The sequence below is a fragment of the Monodon monoceros genome, unplaced genomic scaffold (assembly GCF_005190385.1).
Source record: "Monodon monoceros isolate NGI ecotype Baffin Bay Population unplaced genomic scaffold, NGI_Narwhal_1 Super_Scaffold_5, whole genome shotgun sequence".
In the NCBI taxonomy this organism is placed as follows: domain Eukaryota; kingdom Metazoa; phylum Chordata; class Mammalia; order Artiodactyla; family Monodontidae; genus Monodon; species Monodon monoceros.
Genome location: NW_021703782.1, coordinates 9,571,114 through 9,591,040, shown reverse-complemented (window position 1 = coordinate 9,591,040; position 19,927 = coordinate 9,571,114). Strand labels below are relative to the sequence as shown.

Below are 19,927 nucleotides of genomic sequence, written 5' to 3'. Positions count from 1 at the left end.
GGACAAACTAAAGTAAAACATGGCAAAAAAGAAAGGAAAAAAAATTCCTATACTGCCCTCAAAATGGAGTTTGCAATTAATGTTAGTCAGGATTCATCTTTGTGAAAATCAATGATTTCCACATTCAGCCAATGTAGCCAGCAGAAATTTCTTTGTTTTTTTTTGGCGGTACGCGGGCCTCTCACTGTTGTGGCCTCTCCTGTTGCGGAGCAGAGGCTCAGGACGCGCAGGCTCAGCGGCCATGGCTCACGGGCCCAGCCGCTCTGCGGCATGTGGGATCTTCCCGGACCGGGGCACAAACCCGTGTCCCCTGCATCGGCAGGCGGACTCTCAACCACTGCGCCACCAGGGAAGCCCGCCAGCAGAAATTTCTGATCCACAATGCATGGAACTGCTTTGAAAAAAAATAAAAAAAGCACAAAAACACAAACTTTTTAAATTCAAAAATAAAGTTCCTGTAAGGTAAACGATGTATTTAGCATGAAGATGAATTATTTTCATGTAAATATAGAAAAGAGAAAAAAAAAACATTTTTCAACCTTCCAGACCAGCATCAGGGGCATCCATTAAAACAAACAAACAAACAAAAATGTGTCATTAGAAAAACATGTTATCATTTGCTCGAACACAATCAAGAATAGGCCTGAAGAGTGACTTCTCTGAGATTCTCTGTACAGTACAGGTGAAGGGCCTTCTGGAGAACTGAACCTGTACGTTTGCTCTGTGCTGTCTCCTTAACTATCACTGAACAACAGTAAAGGGCTTCTCTCTCTCTCTCTCTCTCACACACACACACACACACACACACACACACACCACTTCAGACAAAGAGATAAGAGAAGAGAGAATAGCAACAGCATTTTAGAAAGTGGAAAGGAAAAAGACAAATGATAACTGACTTAGCAGACCCAGGAAACTTCAATTCAAGTGACTTAATTTATACTGCAAACCCACAAAAAGCTCAGCAATTGGAAACAATAGGTATGTCTTGAAGTGAGATTGAAGGTGAGCCTAAACACAAGAAAATTCCTGGGCTTCCCTGGTGGCGCAGTGGTTAGGAATCTGCCTGCCAGTGCAGGGGACATGGGTTCGAGCCCTGGTCTGGGAGGATCCCACATGCTGTGGAGCAACTAAGCCCGTGAGCCACAACTACTGAGCCTGCGCGTCTGGAGCCTGTGTTCCGCAATGGGAGAGGCTGTGACAGTGAGAGGCCCACGCACCGTGATGAAGTGTGGCCCCTGCTCGCCACAACTGGAGAAAGCCCTCACACAGAAACGAAGACCCAACATAGCCAAAAATAAATAAATAAATTTATTTAAAAAAAAAAAAAAAAGAAAATTCCTAGAAAAAACTGATTAAGAAATAGAACCTTCCAATTCTCTTCACCTATTCCATATGGCTCAGCAATTGACCCTTCCCCTCCCAGGCATGTCACCAGATTGTTTTCTGGAGAGAATAAAAATGAAGAGTCTGGACTAGGAGAAACGATTGACAATTAGAGGCAGCCACCTTAAGCAAAAGTTTACATACTGAGAGTAACAATTTTCTTCTCCTCAGATCAGAGCACCATCAGTTAGGCTTATACCCTGCAGGGTAGGAGACTAGAAGAAGCTTCTCTGAAAAATATGATCAGCACCAAAGAAAAAAACTCAACGAAAAGATACTCACACCAGGGGTTTCACAATGAAATTGCCGAACGAGATTATGCTATAGTGTATTCTATTAAGTCTAGAATATAGAAGATACAACATACAGATAACAGGAGCTCCTTACAGAAATCCAAGCAAGGGAACAGAATAATAAAAACCATAACTGTGAAATAAAAAGAAACTATACACTGAAAGGACACATTGCATACCTGAAAATACTGACCCAGAAGAATTAACACCAGATATATTCTGGGAAAATATTTATATCATAAAGAAAACAGACAAATAAATCTTTGGCTGTGTGCCAATAAAACTTTATTTATAGAAACAGTGGCAGGCCAGATGTGGCCATAAAACAGAGACTTGGCCATAGGTGCCACCACTGTTCTAGATTGAAAGGGCCCACTAAGCTCAACACATGAATGTAAACTGTCTTTAGGTTTGAGACATCATCATAAACTTTAAGAACAAGAGAAGATTCTAAAAGTCCACAGAGAGATAAACGGGATACATATCGAAGATGTAGACTCAACAGCATTGGACTTTTCAACAGCATTTCTGGAAGACAGAAGAAAATAGAGCAATGCTTTCAAAATTCTATGAGAAAACTACATCTAACTCACATTTCTATCAGAGCGTGAGAGTAGAATGAAGACGTTTTAGACGTGCAGGGTCTCAGACAACTTACCTCCCATGCGCTCTTTCTCAGGGAGTTGCTGGAGGATGTGCCCTGCAAAATGAAGGCGTAAACAAAAAAAAGAAAGGCCCAGAAAACAGAGCTTTTAAGAGAAGAACGAGGCAAAGAAATCTTCAGGATCACAGTGGAGAAAGTCCTAAACTGAATGCCATGCCATAGGCCCAAGAGCAGCTGACACCAGGCAGGGCAAGAGTGAAGGCTCTGGGAGACGACTTTTCAAGAAGGTAAAATTGTTAGGCCACCCATCGAGTTTGAACATACTGAGGAGAGACTTAGACAAATGCAGGAGGGGTTAGAGATAAATTAGTAATATGTACACAGAAAACTAAGCAAATAAGCAAACAAGATAATTACTAACTCAAGGGAAAACAAAGAGTTGTGCAAGAAGAAGAAAAAAACTGTAACAATGTTGTATGGCCAGTGAAGTGCATGTTCCTGGTCATATAAACATGGAATAGAGATTTAGCCAAAATAGCACACAGGTCATGATGTTCCAATTCTCTTCACCTTTGTTTCTCCAGCAATAAAGTATCAACAACTCTTCTCTTTACCTTCTGCATAAACAGGTGAAGATTCTCTTATTTCACTTATCTGAGGATTTTCTTATGTCACTTATCTGTCCTATGTGTAGTGAATTGCTTTAGGTTTTACAATATTTAGTCAATAAATATTTACTTAGCCCCGACTATGGCCATAGAATTTAAGTCCTGTAAGGGATTTAACAGGTACAACATAAAGGCCTGTGCTCACAAGGAACTTAAGTCTAGGAAAAATTTTACAACAGTACAAAGCAATAAAAGAGATGTGGAAAGCCATGAGTCATCCTTGCCTGCACACTTGCCTTCACCCCCAGAAGGGCCTAAAGGATATATTGAAAATGCAAATCTACACATATACACACATACACACACTCCCCTCCTCCACTTTAACAGTGCACCATTCCATTCAGGATAAAATCCAAGACTCTTAGCATGACTTTATAAGGCCTTCTTTATCGAGGTCCTGCCTTGGCCTACATTCTATATACTGAGCTATAAACAGCTCTCGCGGCGCCAGGCTCCCTGAAGCCTGTAACATTCCACCACAGTCCTCTTCGTCATATTTTGTGTGCACAACACTCCTGCTTTAAAATCTAGACCACCTGTCACCTTTTCTCAGGTCTTGAGATACTCGTCTAGGTCAGGTACACATCGTTTGTGCTCTTTGGGAAGATGGCCCAAGTCTCAGAGCCAGGGAAGTGGCACAGAAGCTCTCTTTGGAGGAGGTTACTGGCAGGGGCTGCTGCTACTGCTTCTCTCTCCTTCCGCACCCCTGCAACTCTCTGCCACCCACTCTGAGGAAGGAGAGGTTTCTCTCAGAGGCACATCATGGGGAAAGTGGAGGATTTACAGACTTGTCTAGGTTTAAATCTCAGCACTGCCTCTTCACCTCTGAGCCGGTCTTCTCGTTTGTAAAACAGGGAGAGTATAACTTCCTTTTTAGAGCTGTTCTGTGAGGGATAAATGATACAATGCACGTAAGCGCCTGGCACAGAACAGATGCTGAGTAAGGACTGTCTCCAACCATCTCCAATATACACAGCCATCGTGGCCCCAGAACATGCATTTTCCAACAATACTGTAGTGGACTTCAGTACAGGTGACTGTGCTGAAATCACCCAAGGTGATTTACTCTGATGAGCAGCAATGACTCTGAACTTGAGTGGCCCAGGCACTGCTCTAGAGGGGCTGAAGGAAGAACCCATATTACTCCCCTGCTTTAGCTCCTCCTTTAAATTCCTCCAGATCAGGGAGCCCCATGGCTTGGGCTTCCTATGACTGCCCCTCACAAAAAATAAAGACTTCTACTCTGGGCTGGATAGGAGCAGAAGCGTTTACACCAGAGCTGGAAGGCTATCATGCGAGTGGCTAGAGTGGGGAGGGTGGTGAATAAAAACGCAGCCCAACCACATCTTTCATCTCAGTTGGATTTGTTTTAATTGCCCTTAGCTCTGCCAAGGCCCTGCAACTGAGACACCTCTGGCTCGAGGCTGAGCTAGTAAGTCGCACACCAGCTAGATTAGACCCACGTTCTTTAACTGGCCATAGGTGTGTGGGTTCGTTTCTGGGCTCTCTATTCTGTTCCGCTGATCCATATGCCTGTTTTATCTGAAGGGCACCAGTAAGTGTGCGCCGAGGTGCTAAAAACGCCAGGGAGGAACAGACCGGTGAGCCGGAAGAGGAAGGCCAAGCAGGTCCCAATGACTCTGGTGTCAAGTCTGACCTGCTCAGCTTAGGGTTCGGTGGCAGGCAGCTTCTGACAGGGTTCCCCAGGCTCCCCGCCTCCCATATTCACCCCCTTGCCTGGGCTCCTCCCGCTGAGTGTGGGCTGCACCAACCGGCTTGCTTCTAGTGAAGAGACTGTGACAAACAAAAGTGACAAGATGTCACTTCCAAGATTAGGTTACAGAAGACCAAGACTTCCTGCTCGTCCACAGTCTCTCTCTTGCCCTCTTGTTCACTCTGATGAAACCAGCTGCCACGTGGTGAGACGCTCTGAGGAGATGCCCATGTGACAGGGACCCGAGGGAGGCTTCGGCTACCCACCACCCCTGAGGAACTGAATCCTGCCAACCACCGCGTGAGTGAGCCAAGAATGGGATCCTCCCGGTGGAGCCTGAGATAAGGGGAGCCTGGTGGGAGACCCAGAATTACTGATAAGTTAGGAAGTGTTCTGGGCCATGTTCTAGTACAGAGGCAGTGTTTTAATACCTCAACTCAGCCTGGGCTTTTCTCAGGTCTCATCAGTGACATTTTTACAAACTCTAATTGTACAGAACATTTGTAGAAGGTTGGTCTTCATACCTAATTTAGTTGCTTTAGTTGCAATATTCAATAATTTACCTACCCTCTTTTTTCCCTTCATATATCTAAACTGAGGGTAAAATGTTTCCTTCAAAAACTGTTGAAGACCACAGCAAATGAGAAATTACACACACACGCACACATATGTGTATATATAATATATATTATTAACATTATATATCTATGATATTCAGTGCCTATGAATTCCTCCCCTTCACTCTATGCTTAAATTCTTTGGGTATCTTATTCTGGTACCTTATATACTGACTACACTACTTTCAGATCTAAAACTAATTATTTGTCATTTCTCTCCTTGGAAATGTTAGAGGTTTCCTTTATCACACAGGTTTGGTGACTATGTTTTCACAAACAATTTTGATAAGCTTTCTATCAGCTAGACAAAAGATTTAAACTAGGAATTAGTCAAATGTATTGTTGGCTTTTCCAAAAGAAGAAACTTTCAATATTCTTTTGTACAAGGTTAGCTTTCAATGTTTTTCTCTCCTTCCTGGTGTGCACTGGCTGATTTTAACCAAGCCAGTCCCCTCTCAATCATGCCATGTTGCTATGTTTTTGCCCACAATGTTCTCTTATCTTGGAGCGATCTCTTCCCTCATTCAAACCCTGCTTAACCTGCCAAACCCAGCTTGAGTCTTGCCACTTAGTACGCAATCTCTGCTCAAAAAGCTCCTTGGGTACAGGGACTATGCCTTAAACTTTGGGGGGCATTTCCCTGAAAACTTACAATGCCAGGCACTTGGTAGTTAATGAACAAATGAGACTGAAGTCCTCTAAATTTCCTATTTATACCCCCAAATTTCTTTCGCTAACATCTTTTTTACTCTTTTGAAATATTTAGTCACTTCCTCATTACTTCCTTCTATCTCCTAACATCTTGTCTAACTCAGCTTTCCCTAAAACTCTCCTTATGCTTGAGGCCATAATTAAAGAGGCATTTACAGAGCCATTCAAAGCCATTAGGATTATTGGCTGATTAAGGATAAGTCGGATAAGGAAACCCAATGGGAACTAGTTCTGTTTTTTCTGGCTTTCCAATTTATCAAAGTCAAGTTCTCAGAGTCTAAATGCTTAATAAGTACTTTCTAAAAGATTTCATTTTTTTGTTTTGTTCTTATCACACTTGAGTGCTTAATAAACTTTTTTCCCAGGGCTTGACATCATGCCAGAGCTCTGCTGTCTCTTCTTCCATCCTACCAGCACAACATCATGTGTTTTCTTAAAAGAGCAGGACTTTTAGGTCCACAGGGACCACTTAAAAGCTTATAAATAAAACACTGGTTGGGCTTTTTCTAAGTGTTTGATGAGTGAATGACTGAACAAAATAAATATAAGAGCAGAATACAAAGAATACAAGAAGCAGTAAAGTTTCTTTCCTCTCATTACAGTGAAGTGTGCTTACTATACATGTGAGTGGGGTGGGGTGGAGATGGGTTAGCAGAGTGATCTTTATGGAATTTACCAAAAGTAAAGCCTGAAGATCAAGCACTTCTCAATACTAAACTGAAACCAGATTATAATCCCTGTTTTTTTGTTTTAGATCAATTTCTCTCTCAAAAATACAATGGCAATTGCTCAGGCTACCGAAGCATGATAGAAACAATTCTTGAGAGGGGCTAAACCATCTCTGCTTTAATTTTATGCTCATCAAAAACCTCTTACCTATAATTTGATCTCTTTAAGTGGACTTGCTGCCCAGAACAGAGAGTCCTAGACAGATGAACCACCCTAGTTCTGGAGCTACACAGATATCTCAGGATAAAGTAATTAAATGGGATTTTTGTTTCTCAGTCAGTATCCTGGGAGTTTAGTTAGCCCAAACCAGTCTTCAGAGGCTAATCAACTCTGAGTGAAATGAAATGATTAAGTTTCTGGAAGTGCAAAGCTGAAGAACTGCAAAGCTGTGACGACTCCATCAAAGTACTGCCACTCTCTGAGCACCTGCTTAAGGGCATCTTTAAAAACTATAACATAAGCGAACTTAGAGATAGTTTAATTCAATTCCGCTATTTTACAGAAAAGAAGACTGAGTCCCAGAATCTGAATGACACTGCTAACTAGAGGCAACAGTGGGATTAGGAAAACAATATTCCTTCTACTATACTACTTTGCTCTCATCAGGAAAGGTAGCACTGAAAGATAAATAAGGCTGTGGAAGGCAGACATGTGCTGGTTACTGAAAGGGGGTTATGTGAACCAAGTGTATCATTAAAGGGAGAAAGGTTGTTGGTGTTTACTGAGCACCTATTGTGTGCCTGGCACTGTTTTAAGGACTTTACTTGTATTACTCATTTAGTCCTGACAACAACCTTGTGAAGTTGCTAATATTATTTCTATTTTATAAACGAGGAAACAGAACCTAGAAGAAATAAACTTCTGCAGCTAAGAAGCAGGTCTGGAAGGAACTCAAACACCTGTCTATTTGACCTCCAAGCCCATAGCTTTAATTTTCTTCCTACTACATAGTTAGACCTGATAAATTCCTCTATAAATACCCAAGGAGTGTCAGAGCAGAGGAACTTCAAGTACAATATGCTTTTTAAAAAAATTTTACGTCTTCTGAAAGATATAAACCCACATTTTAAGCTCTGAGTACTGAAAACTGCCATAACACTTCAGCCAGGAACATATTAATGCCTAACTCCTTAATGCTTGTCAGAGGATTATGACAATACCCTGTAATGATTTATTCTTAATTATAATTGTAAATTTCTAGTCTTATACAAAAAATGCTGCCCTTATATTAAAAATACTAGAGGCTGGGTAAGTTTCTTCAGTGGAATATTGTGCTTTAAATTTTCCCATTAAAAACCTAAATTTTGAAGTGCGTATGGGAATGTCAGAGGCTCGAAAATTTGTAAGGGATTCTCCTTTTCCTACCCTTCAAAAATCTCTTTTTCAAGAAGTATAAGCTACAACGTCAAAATGAGGAAGAAGGATGGCTAACTTCTTAATAAATCTCAGGGAGCAGTGTCGACTGAGACAGGGAGTGAGGCAGCTGCCAAAAAGCAAGAGTAATGGGTTTTTTTTTTTTTGGTAAACATACTAATACTAAATCAAATGCTAATTCAAACTAACTTCCTGTGATTTAAAGGAGTTTGTCAGAAACCAATGAATCTGAAGGATTTTAATTCATTTTTTTTTTAGTTGGTCTTATTCTTAAGCTACTAAGATGCATTAATTCTTGACATTTAACCAAGAGACTGCCTGTAAAGGTTTAAGTATAAGTCAAAACCTGGGGGCTCAAATCCAACTCATGGAGGTGTTTTGCTTGGATCATACAGAATTTTACTTTAATGTGAGAGCCAACATTTTTTAAAGATGAAAAAAAAAATCACATTTAAAACATCCAGATTTAGAGCTTCTTTTTAAAAAAAAAAAAAGTAAAAGGGAAGATTTGGCAGTGATGCGCTCACTTTCCCATACGGCCAAAAGTCTGCTGAAGCCGTGTGTCAGCTGCCCTTTTAGAGAGGTGTGGTCACTGGTCCACAATTCCTGGCAGCCCACCTCACTCCTGTACTTACCTATAAACCCCTTCCTCACCCCTGGAGGCATCTGAGTTTGTGACCCCTATTTTATAGGAACTGGACAAGGAGAGTGCAGGAATTAAAAAATAAATAAATAAATAAATAGAAGACAAAGCCCACATCACTTAGTCACTGTACTAGACAGCAAAAACAAACAAACAAAAACACAAACAAAAAACCCCAGTGCTTCTCAATACAGTATGTCACAGCATCTTGGGACACTTGATATCAACTAGCTCATGACGGAGGGGACTTTTAAAGTGGTGTAAATCCTTCAGCATAAATGTTCAAATGCAGCACTTTTAGTATTCTGGCCCAAGATTAAATTCTAGGTGAATATTTCAAAAGAATTCTCTTATCTGATGTCAATTAAAAAATAGCTCCTCAAATTTTCCTACCACTTCTAATATTTATGCTGAGTTTCTCCAAGAGAAAAACAGGACACAGCTTTCTTGGTTTGTCTAACACCTCAGCACAATCGTTCCAATAACTTGACTCTTCTCTTTGTCTGTCAGTAACTATGGCTCATCTCACACTCAAAAGCCAAAACAAAATGCTTGACCAGGATCAGAACTATGGTCAGGATGCATGAAGTAATGAAATACAGTCTCCGACTGGCCCAACTTCTTCTCTACCAAGTTAGCTCTCAACAGCTTCTGATTTTTGCCCACCTGGTGGCGAGACAGCAAATTCAAGGTTTTTTTGGGGTTTTTTTTGCGGTACGCGGGCCTCTCACTGTTGTGGTCTCTCCCGTTGCGGGGCACAGGCTCCGGACGCGCAGGCTCAGCGGCCATGGCTCACGGGCCCAGCCGCTCCGCGGCATGTGGGATCTTCCCGGACCGGGGCACGAACCCGTGTCCCCTGCATTGGCAGGCGGACTCCCAAACACCGCGCCACCAGGGAAGCCCCAAATTCAAGGTTTTATTTCAACTAGCACCTTTGTTAAAAAGGGCGATTTCCTAAGCACCTTAGGAAATAACTTTCTGGCCCCCTCCCTAGTCCTCTGCTCCTTCAAGTTCAACTCACCTTTTTCCCTAATATATGATGGCCCTTTTTCTGGTGAGCCAGTTATCTTGTATTTTACAAAGAATGGGAAGCAAAGAAAACTGCCAAGGACTCTGCCCAAGGTCACAGGAAAAAAAAGGCAAGATAAGGACTTGGACTTCCTTAAGACTTAGCCCAGGGTTTGGGATTCAGGAAACAGTGACCTTTGAACATCATTTCTGGTGTGCCAAAATTATTTGTGGCAGAATATTTAAGGGTATAAATTTAAAAGGAGGAAGTGAGGGAAGCCAAGATGTACGTGTTCCACAGGGAAAGAAAACAAAGTCCTCAGGTTTCTAAGGAGGGAGATGGAGAGAAGTGAGTTGAATGTGGGCCAGTGGGCACGTGGGAGAGGGAGAATAGGGGAAGGAGGCATGCAGTGGGCAGGAGGAAGGGAGCTGAGAATAAGCACGCACAACGAGGACAGGAGGGGACCTGTACCAAGTGGGTGGGTGGACAGATCAAGGAAGCCATCCATGTGTACAGAGAAGACTCAGACAAGTGCGTGTCCAGAAGGCGTTTCCTAATGAGAAGCCAGACAGACACCATATCCCCAGTCAAGGAAACAGAGAAACAAGAAGATCCATAAAACACAGGAGAAAATGTGCACAGTTATGTTACTTCTCCCCTCACATGAGAGGGGGCTCACATGCCCGTGAGAAGCCTGTATGTGGCTGAGAAGCAGCCCAGCACAGGCGTTAAGGGCCCGGACTCTGGAACCAGACTAGCCCAGCTGCCTGGGTTTGAATCCAAATCCTACTGCCCACTAGTTGGCTGACCTTGAATAACTTACTTAACCTCTCTGTGACTGTTTTCTCTTCTGTAAAATGATAACGTTAAAGAACTAAGTGAATTAAATAAAGCACTGAGAAGAGTGTCTGGCACATAACAAGTGCTACATAAGTTAAATAAAATAAATAGCACGTACAAAAAGGAATGCATAAAGGAGGAGACTCACGTGCTCAAACTCTGAGACAGTTACAGTATAAAAACCACAGCATATTCTCCTAGCTACATATTCATATCCTAGTAGAAAGAATGTCACAAAAGCCAAGACATTCTAAAGTTTAGTTAAGTAGATGGCAAACAAATCACGGACCTAGAGGGAAAGATGAACCCAGTGGCGAGGTAGCTGGAGAAGAGTGGACTTGGGTAGGAGTGTAAGGAACGCACGTGACCTAAGAAGTCACAGACGGGCTTTTACTCCAGACTCTGGACGCCAGGCCTGGATGGCTGGGGCTGCGGTGCCGGGAGGTGAGGGCAGCAGTTGGCAGGGCTGGACCAACTGCAGTATGTTAGGGCTGACTCGTGTCCTCTGCTGCCGATCAAATATGAGAGTGGAAGTAGAATCAAGCTGCCTCCCGCCTCCCCTACTGCATTTCTACTTACTTCACCTCATCACCTACAGTCTTAGCCCAGGCCTGTGTTCTCTTGCCTGGGTTTGTGAATCAGCCCTGCCGCTGGGCTTCCCGCCCCCATCTCTGCACCCCCATCCATCCTCTCTTATGCTTCCAGGGTTACTTCCCCTAAAAAAATATGCGATCACGTCATTCACCGCCTTGTCAACCTCCCCTGATGGGCTTCCCGCTCTCAATAATAAAAAGTTCCATCTTGACACAGCAGACGCTTCATTATCTTGCTCCAATGTCCCTGTCTGGTTTCGCCTTTCACCTCTTTACTCAGCTAATTCTAACCCACCCTGAACTTCTCACTGTTCCCTAATGTACTATATCCTACGGTGCTGTGCCTGGACCCCACTTTACGACCCTTTCTATCAGGAAAAGTCCTTTCCTTCCTCTGAGACCCACCTTAATTGTCATCTCCTAAGGAATGTCCTCCTCAGTTCCCTAAGCAGAGAAAGTTCTTCATTTTCTGAGTGCCTACAGCATTGTGACCAGGCATCTCTTATAACACATGCCACCCAAGACGGTAATTTAGCTGTTTAATTGTCCGATTTCCCATTAACCCCTCAGCACCTCATAGAGACAGCCAACTGTTGTACTTATTTTTAAAAACTCCCAGGGCTTCCCTGGTGGCGCAGTGGTTGAGAGTCCGCCTGCCGATGCAGGGGACACGGGTTCATGCCCCGGTCCGGGAAGATCCCACATGCTGCAGAGCGGCTGGGCCCGTGAGCCATGGCCACTGAGCCTGCGCGTCCGGAGCCTGTGCTCCACAACGGGAGAGGCCACAACAGTGAGAGGCCCGAGTACTGCAAAAAAAACCACCTCCCAGACCTAGCATACTACCTTGCATATGGTATGGCTGCCTCTCAAATACAACGGTTGAATCAAACACGACCCTTCCATAACACAGGGAAAGGGGAATCTTAATTCTAACAGCATAAACGTTTGAGCAGAAAATACGGTAACATTTGAGACTGTTCTGCAAAGCCCCCAGCTCTACTGCCATGGTGGGTAGACGGCCTGCTGCTTACCGCTGAATATCCTTGTTCTTCCACAAGGAGGCAGACTGAGCCTTGGGCACGCGTTCAATGAAGTTCACCAACTCTTCCATGAGAAGCCTGAGTTTAAACAAAGAAAGCGATGAACACTCAAAAAGGAATCAGAAAAACATGGCACTCTTAACACTGTAGCCAAGAGAAGCGGGCTTGCCTGCCTGCCCTCCCCAGTCGTCTTTCCTCTCTCTGCTGCACATAAACGTGGGCACCATTTTACATAAAGTTGAACAAAAACCTAGCCTTTGCGTTGAATTTTCACGTTAAAAATTCTGAATGTAAATGATTTAATTCATAAGCCTGGTGTGCTTCTTGTCTCTAAACAATGAAATATATAAGCCTATGGTTTAACTCACACTCTTAAGACCTCTGCCTTTATTTATTTAGGTAATTAAAAACACAAAAGGACAAATAGTTAAATGAGCATGAAGTACCTGATTTTGGTGGTAGCAGAGGTGGGGGTAGGATTTTTTTAGTGACAATATTAAATGGACATTTTAAACTGGTAAAATAAGTTTTCTTCACATACATTTTAGGAATTAACAAAATTCCACATGGAAGAATACTCGAAGGCCTAATCCTAAAACTCTAACTCAAGGACCTGCCAGAGGACAGGCTCTGCAGATCACAAGCTGGATCACCACAGAATCACAGCTGAGGGAATCTAAAAGATGCCTCACTCAACTGGATCGATGATCCCATGCTCTGAGGAATACATGGGAACAGAGCACTGATGGGGCCCTGGATGGCTAGGGGACGACCAAAAAGCTAGAAATAGACTTTCAACATCTTGAATCCCCTACATAATCCAGTACAGATGTTCCACATTGACTTAAATCCTCTCCCAATAAACACACAGACATGGCAAGCCATAAATTTATTAGCATTTGAATGCCGAACAACTTCATTTCCACTTATTTACTTATTCCTAACACTATCATCGTCTTTCATCTGTTTTTTTTTTTTTTAAATTGTCTTTCATCTTGAAGGAGCAGTACCAGTTCCAGCATTCTAAGATCCGGGATCCAGGCTCATTATTGTTCTGGCTGTAGCTTTCTGGAGAACTGTCTGGTATGTCCATCCTCAGGCTTTAACTTTTTCAGACTAGAATCTAATGTTTTCAGCTTGTCCTCTCACCAAAACTGTTAAATCACCTTGAGTACTTTACTTTCCTACAGTGTCTTTTCCTCAGATCCTTCATGTTTTTCTGTACACACCGCAGGTAATATGGTTTGACACAAAAACAAGGACATATTTTGTTTCATTTCTGGTAATTCCATCGTATTGGACTTCAGTCAGATTCTAGAACCCAAAGCACTTAAATCCCATATTTCGGGTCTTGATAGTATTACCTTATACCATACTTTTTTGTTTGCTTCAACACAATTCTTTTCTTCTGGGGTAATTTTCTTCTCACTAAATGATGCTATGGTTACTTGAAACAACCATCTGCCCCATGGAGGCTTGGGAGGGGCAGGGGAAGAGACAGCACAGCATTCTCAGAGTCAAAGAAAGGCTCTGAGGTTTTTATTCCATACAGTCCCGAGTTTCACTATGTCAACAGTACAGACAACGTAACCACCTAATTACCCTGTTTTCTACAAGCCGTCCCCATTTATAGTCTGCACTAAACCATAAGAGGGGGGAAATTTTGAAAGCAAAGTAGTAAAATTTCTTCCTCTTTTCTTAAATATGCTGTGCTCCTTTCTCTCCCGAAGCTCTCTGCACTGCATCCTGGGGGCATCCTGCTGAACGATACTTCCCCTAATTAGTATCATTTGCACAGAGGAGCTGTCTCTGCAAACTCCCTGTTCCCGTTTTTCCAAAAAAGACTAACGACCATTACTCGCAGCATCAGTCTCTAGGCAACTCCAAAGCACATTTGTTTTATCTGGAGAGTTGTCTATTCGTGCCTGTTCTCTGGGTCAGCTGCTCAGAGGGAAATAACAATCCCACCTCGCACAACACTCTATTAACAGTCACCACTGAAGGGAGGAGCTCGCCAGCCACTCTCTAATGGCACAAGAAGAAATGCTCTCACCTGCCGATCTGAACGGAGGGCTCTGTGGCATAGACCGTGCCTGTGAACCCCGTGTGCTCAGTGATGTAGGGCAGAGCCATCATGCAGTGATAGTTAGAGATGAGGATCACATCTACCGTAGACAGATCTATTAGCTCGGTCTGAAAAGAAAGGGGAGGGAATGATAGATAACTGTGCGGGGCACATAGATCAAAGTGATGGGACTGAAATATGATGTTGCCAGAATGCAGAGGAGCGGCTTTGGTACTACAGAATAATGATGGCTTTCCTGCAACACTTCTATTCTCTCATTTTAGGATATTTCCTAATGTTGACATTACGCGGCAGGACAGGATGGCTACGGATGAGATGTGCAGCCCGCCCGCCAGAGGTGCTCAGATTTTACTAAAACAGAGTTCTGCGAGTCAGACGTGTGAGGATGAACGACAACAGGACACTTCAGCAGCTGCTGCCTGGCAGGGGGAACGAGGTAACACGGAGCCGACAGCACAGTATCAGCCGTGAGGGAGAGGCACACGGAAACCAGCTCTTCAGAAGTCAAATGCGGGAGGCAACTGTTTTTGGAGTAACTTCTGACCGCTAGTGTTGGGTATAGAGCCCCCCGCAAACGTAGTGGCAGAGGCATAAGAGGAGGTTATACTCTTGTGTTCTACCCTAATCACAACCCCCGCTCTACCCTTCACTCCATTATTAAGGTCATGTGAAAAGGGAAAAGACAGGTTGGCAGGTGAGAAAAAAATGCTACCCATGTTTGGTAAATTTTTATGAAAACTCTTTTAGTAGAAGGGAACTTTTTTTCCATAAATTTAAGTCCTACCTGCCTTTTAAGGCTCAATTCTCTTCTCCCACTAAGCCTTCCTTATTTGCCCAGACGAAAGAAACCACTTCTTCCTCTGAACTGTTGAGGTACTTTATGAATATCCCTCTCGTGGCAGTTATTATTCTGTACAAAGGCAGGCAGCTCAAAGTTATCATTTTGTCCCCCCAAAACTGAATGTCTCTGAGCTCAAGAATCCTGTGTGACTCAGCTCTGTCCCCTCCCCGCTGTGGTAGCCAGGACATAACAGGCCTTGGCGCACTGTTGTTGGAGGACTGCATCGTTATAAGCAGCACCCTCTGTGGAGAAAAGTGAGATGCAGCGGTTCAGAGATATCATCTTAGTCTCTGAGCTCTCCCTCACGGAACTTACCCCGTGGAAACTGTATGGTACAGTACGGACAGCATGGGGTAACTCAAGAAAGAGTTTTAGTTAGCAGAATGGGTCACAGAGCTACTATGTCCCCCACGGAGTAGAAGTAACAAAGATGTCTGTGCCCTCTTTGCAAATAACAGAGACAGTATACCATTTTGGCTGTGGGTATCTTCTGGGTGGTGACTTTATGTGTAAAGTAAGTTGATTTAATAAACCCGCCAAGGCATAATCACCTCCTGAGGACAGCGTGGAGATTAGAGGTCAGAAGCTGCTCACCGCCGGGGCAATGGCAATCTGTGTGAATAAAATGTCTAAGGACATAACTTAACTCCATGCTGTGTACTGCACTTCCAAGACAATATCCTCACATAACAAAGGGTCATTGGACATCCTGCTGGTCCTATTCCCCACCAACTCTCTAGAAGCATTTTTAAACAAATGAGAAGATTAAGACATAGCAGCAGAGTGATACGTCCAGAAGAAAACAAGGGAAGAAGAGTTGAAGCAACAGTAAAACCCAAAAGCATCCCTACCTTCTTTCTACCTATACAGAAACTGGGTAGGAATATTTGAAATTTCTCTTTACTATTTAAGAATCAACCCATAGAGTCTAGAATGATAAGAAATTTGGTGAGGACAGCTGGGGAGAAAAAAATATATATATATATTTTCTGCTTGTATATATATCAAGAGTGCCTACATAAAAATTTTTCCCCTGAGAAATAAATTTAACACCCAAACTATGTTTATATATTCACATCTATATGTTTACTTGCATACTTTCACTCAGTGAAATCCCATAAAGACTATTTTAATTTTAAACTTTTATATACAGACACTTGGGTTCTACAGACCATGAATTGGGTCAAAACAATCATAATTTATTGGTTGCTTACTATACTGTCCTAGACTTTATGCACAGTCTACAGTGTAGACTTTGGGGGAATACAAAGATATTTAAGGTAGCTGCACTAGATTATAAATTCCATGAGGACTGGGACTTCAGTTCTGCCTGGCTCAGCCACAAGTCAGCCAAGATTGGACAGTGTAGTAAGTCCCTCTCTCCTAATTCAACAACTCTCATATTTTCTCCTGATCATACAATGCCCTGGTTTCCCTTAGAATAGTGACTACTAATAACTTGTCATAAACCACAAATTATGACACTAGTTGAAAAAACCTATATGGCTTTAGAACCCTAAATATAACAGTGCTGCTTTAGCTTGGCAAAGGTGAACTGTGAGACGGTGACTGTTTAATTTCAAAGCTTAGTAGTTGATGGAGCAAGTCAGAAAGTCACCAGAACTCCAAGCCAGGTATCCTCCACTGAGGGCCACAAGCTGAAGGCTGCACCAGTCAGTGCCACAGGCAGTAAACTGACAATAAATGTAGCACCTACGATTAGGAATCTTTGAACAGATGGGGAACTGCCCCACCAACTCCTAAATGACAAATGAAGATCACGAAAAAGATTTTATTAGCAGTTAGGGAGAGCTCAGGATTCTCAATAACTGTCTACTTTCACACTTGTTCCTACTAGTTTACCTCAAACTCTCCCTTATTTGCCAATTTCAATTACCACGTCCTTCTTTGTTTTTCTTCCTCTCTTTCACTCTGGTGTCCTAAAAGGGCACATCACCTACTTCAAAGAGAGAAAAAAAAAAGTTTATCTAAAGGATATCAAAGGAAGTTGTAGAAATGGAAAGAGAGAGAGGAAGAAAGGACAAAAATAAGGGACACAGCACTCCCAATTTCTTTTTTCTCTGGCACTGAAATGTGAAAGTATTTTCGACAGGCACTGACATCCCCTGGGCACACGGAAAGAATAGAATGGTAGCTTCTTATTGATTTCCTCAGGAACCCTGGACTGGCTACTGGCTTCCCTATACTTCATCTGTGAGCTGAGAACTCCATCTAGGCCACTCTGGGGATTAGGTCTGTCAGCTGAGATTAGTTTCCTTTAAGACTAATGCAAACTGATCTTTGTTTCCTTTAAAACAATGAAACTGGACTCAAACACTTATAACAAGTCTCACTGTGATGATAATATGTAAGCAACAGATATCCATGACTCAGTTCAGAATCCATGAATTTCAAGCAATATTCCATATGTCATTTCAAGTCAGCAAGAATTTTTACAGTTTACTATGCTGGCTAGATAACAGCAACTCCCAATTACCCAAGACTAGAAAAAGTATGGCTAACCTAAGACACAGGCATTATCCAGTCGGCCTTCTGTATCTGTGGCTGTGAAACCTCTATTCATTGCACTCCATCATTTTATATAAAGTGCTTGAGTATCCGTGGATTTTGGTATCCACAGGGGCTCCTGGAACCAATCCCCCGCAGATACCGAGGGATGACTGTAATTACAAAATTAAAAGGCTTGAGATATTTCTTTACCTTGCTCAAAACTATGCTCCAGTGTCTGTCAATGTGGGTTATAGAAAAAGCTAGGGACGGGAAGAAGAGAGTGACTTCAGTGATTTACAGACAATATAAAAAGCTCCTAAATGATATTTTAGCTGTAAAACAAAGTGCCTAGAATAACAGATCCATTTCAATTTGAAAATAGGAAGCTAAGCCCCTGAAAATTATTTCCTGATTTCAGTTTGAGAGATGATAAGATATGCTTTGTTTCTACAACAAGATTCACTTTAATCTTACCTCTGGTAGGCAGAATTCAGGCACAGAATCCACAAATACATGACCTGAGCACTCCTTTAGCTCCTAAAAGACATGAAAAGAAAAAATTCTAGGAAGTAATATCCAATAGATACAGCGCCAAAGAAATTTCATCCCCAAACCAAACTTTCCATGAAATATCACAGATTGCTGGAGTTGGAGGGAAGCTGGAAGCTTATTTAGGCCAACTGTTCATTGTTTAAGCTCAGGGAGGCTAAATGTTTTATTTAGGATTAAAAAAATGCTGGCTGGTGGCTGACTCAGGACTTGAATGCACATTTCTTGATGCCTCTTCAAGGAAGCCATGTGTGGACACATGCTGCTTCCATAACTCATGACCCAAAGCTTTCCAAATAATTGTTAGATGGACCATACCAGCAATACCAGAATGATCTGGAACACTGATGGAAGTAGATTCCTAGGCCCTACCTAAGATCTAAGGGATGAGAAACTAAGGATGAGGCCATGGAACCTGTGTTTATAACAAGCACCTCCAGCGATTTTGTTCTGCAATTAGGTTAGGAGTCCAGGGCATAGACAAATGATTTAGAGCCCCTTTCTCCTCCTACCAAGGTTTGAGGGGCAAATAAGGAGGGAGATGAAGAGTACAGGGTAGGGATTAAACCACCACCACCACCATTCAAAAGAAAAAAGTGTACTTATAAAGAGAGAGAATTTAGTGCAGCTCCCACTCTGCCTGTGACCTACAGTATTTAACGTGCCTGTCTTACTTTGGATTCTTTCACAAACAGATCCTGAGAAAGGGTGTGTGAAAGCTTATAAGGGAGGTGCTAAAAACAAACAACAAAAAACCCAGCAGGAGGAAGGGCAAGTGATAAATAAAGGGAAAAGCAGGTGACCGATAACGAATATGTTACAGAGCTACATACCACTGTGGGCAACAGGGAGTCACTCCCATGGGGAAACTCTAAGAAACAGTATCAAACATATACCTGGGAGTTATTCCACTCAGGGGCAAGGGACCTGGGATATTTATATAGCAACTCGTGCATTTGGGGCAGCTTTAGGAAAAAACTGTCAGGCAAAGGCATACAGGTATTGGCAGCTGGATTTATGACATAGGACACTGAAGAGACAGGAGTGGGCCACCAACAGAGTCTGCTACAATGCTCCCAGGAGGCCACCAGAGTTGCTGCCTTCCCTTGATGACACTTTATACTGAACTCTATGCAGGAGTTTCTGCTCCAAAGTTAAAGCTATCTATGACTCTATAATGAAACCACTAAAAGACAGATTTTGGTTGACAGTTTCCTCTTTCTGGAAAGAGAAAAATACTGTTAGAACTTTGTTCCATTGTGTTTTCATTAGTCACCAAACATAAATTTCTATATATTCATATATATGTACCTATATTTATATACTGGAGTCTGAATGATTTTACTCTCAATCTTTACCTGAAAATAAGGTATTAACTGTATGTTATTTTCCTTTTGAATTTTACAAGTCTCCTATCAGAACCTTGATAGAATATTTCCTCCCCTTGCCTTCCACTGTAAACTCTGGTTCCTCTCCTTATACGAGTACCATTTAACCAGTAGAGCGCTGAACCAAAAGGAGACTGAAGACCATTCTTTTTTTTTTTTTCTTTCCTTTTCCTTTTCTCTGCAGTACGCGGGCCTCTCACTGTTGTGGTCTCTCCCGTTGCGGAGCACAGGCTCCGGACGCGCAGGCTCAGCGGCCATGGCTCACGGGCCCAGCCGCTCCGCGGCATGTGGGATCCTCCCGGACCGGGGCACGAACCCGTGTCCCCTGCAT

General features: G+C 42.7%; 1 protein-coding gene across 3 annotated transcripts in view; it reads right to left on the bottom strand.

Annotated features, from left to right (window-relative positions):
- INTS9 (integrator complex subunit 9) overlaps window positions 1–19,927 on the bottom strand; it is a 110,744-nt gene that overhangs the window by 49,715 nt on the left and 41,102 nt on the right. For all 3 annotated transcript variants that reach the window (XM_029203250.1, XM_029203248.1, XM_029203249.1), the window contains 3 exons: window positions 18,134–18,196; window positions 14,275–14,414; window positions 12,213–12,299 (listed from right to left, as the gene is read on the bottom strand). In XM_029203250.1, coding sequence (XP_029059083.1) covers window positions 12,213–12,299; window positions 14,275–14,414; window positions 18,134–18,196 — 290 coding nt within the window. The remainder of the gene's footprint in view (window positions 1–12,212; window positions 12,300–14,274; window positions 14,415–18,133; window positions 18,197–19,927) is intronic.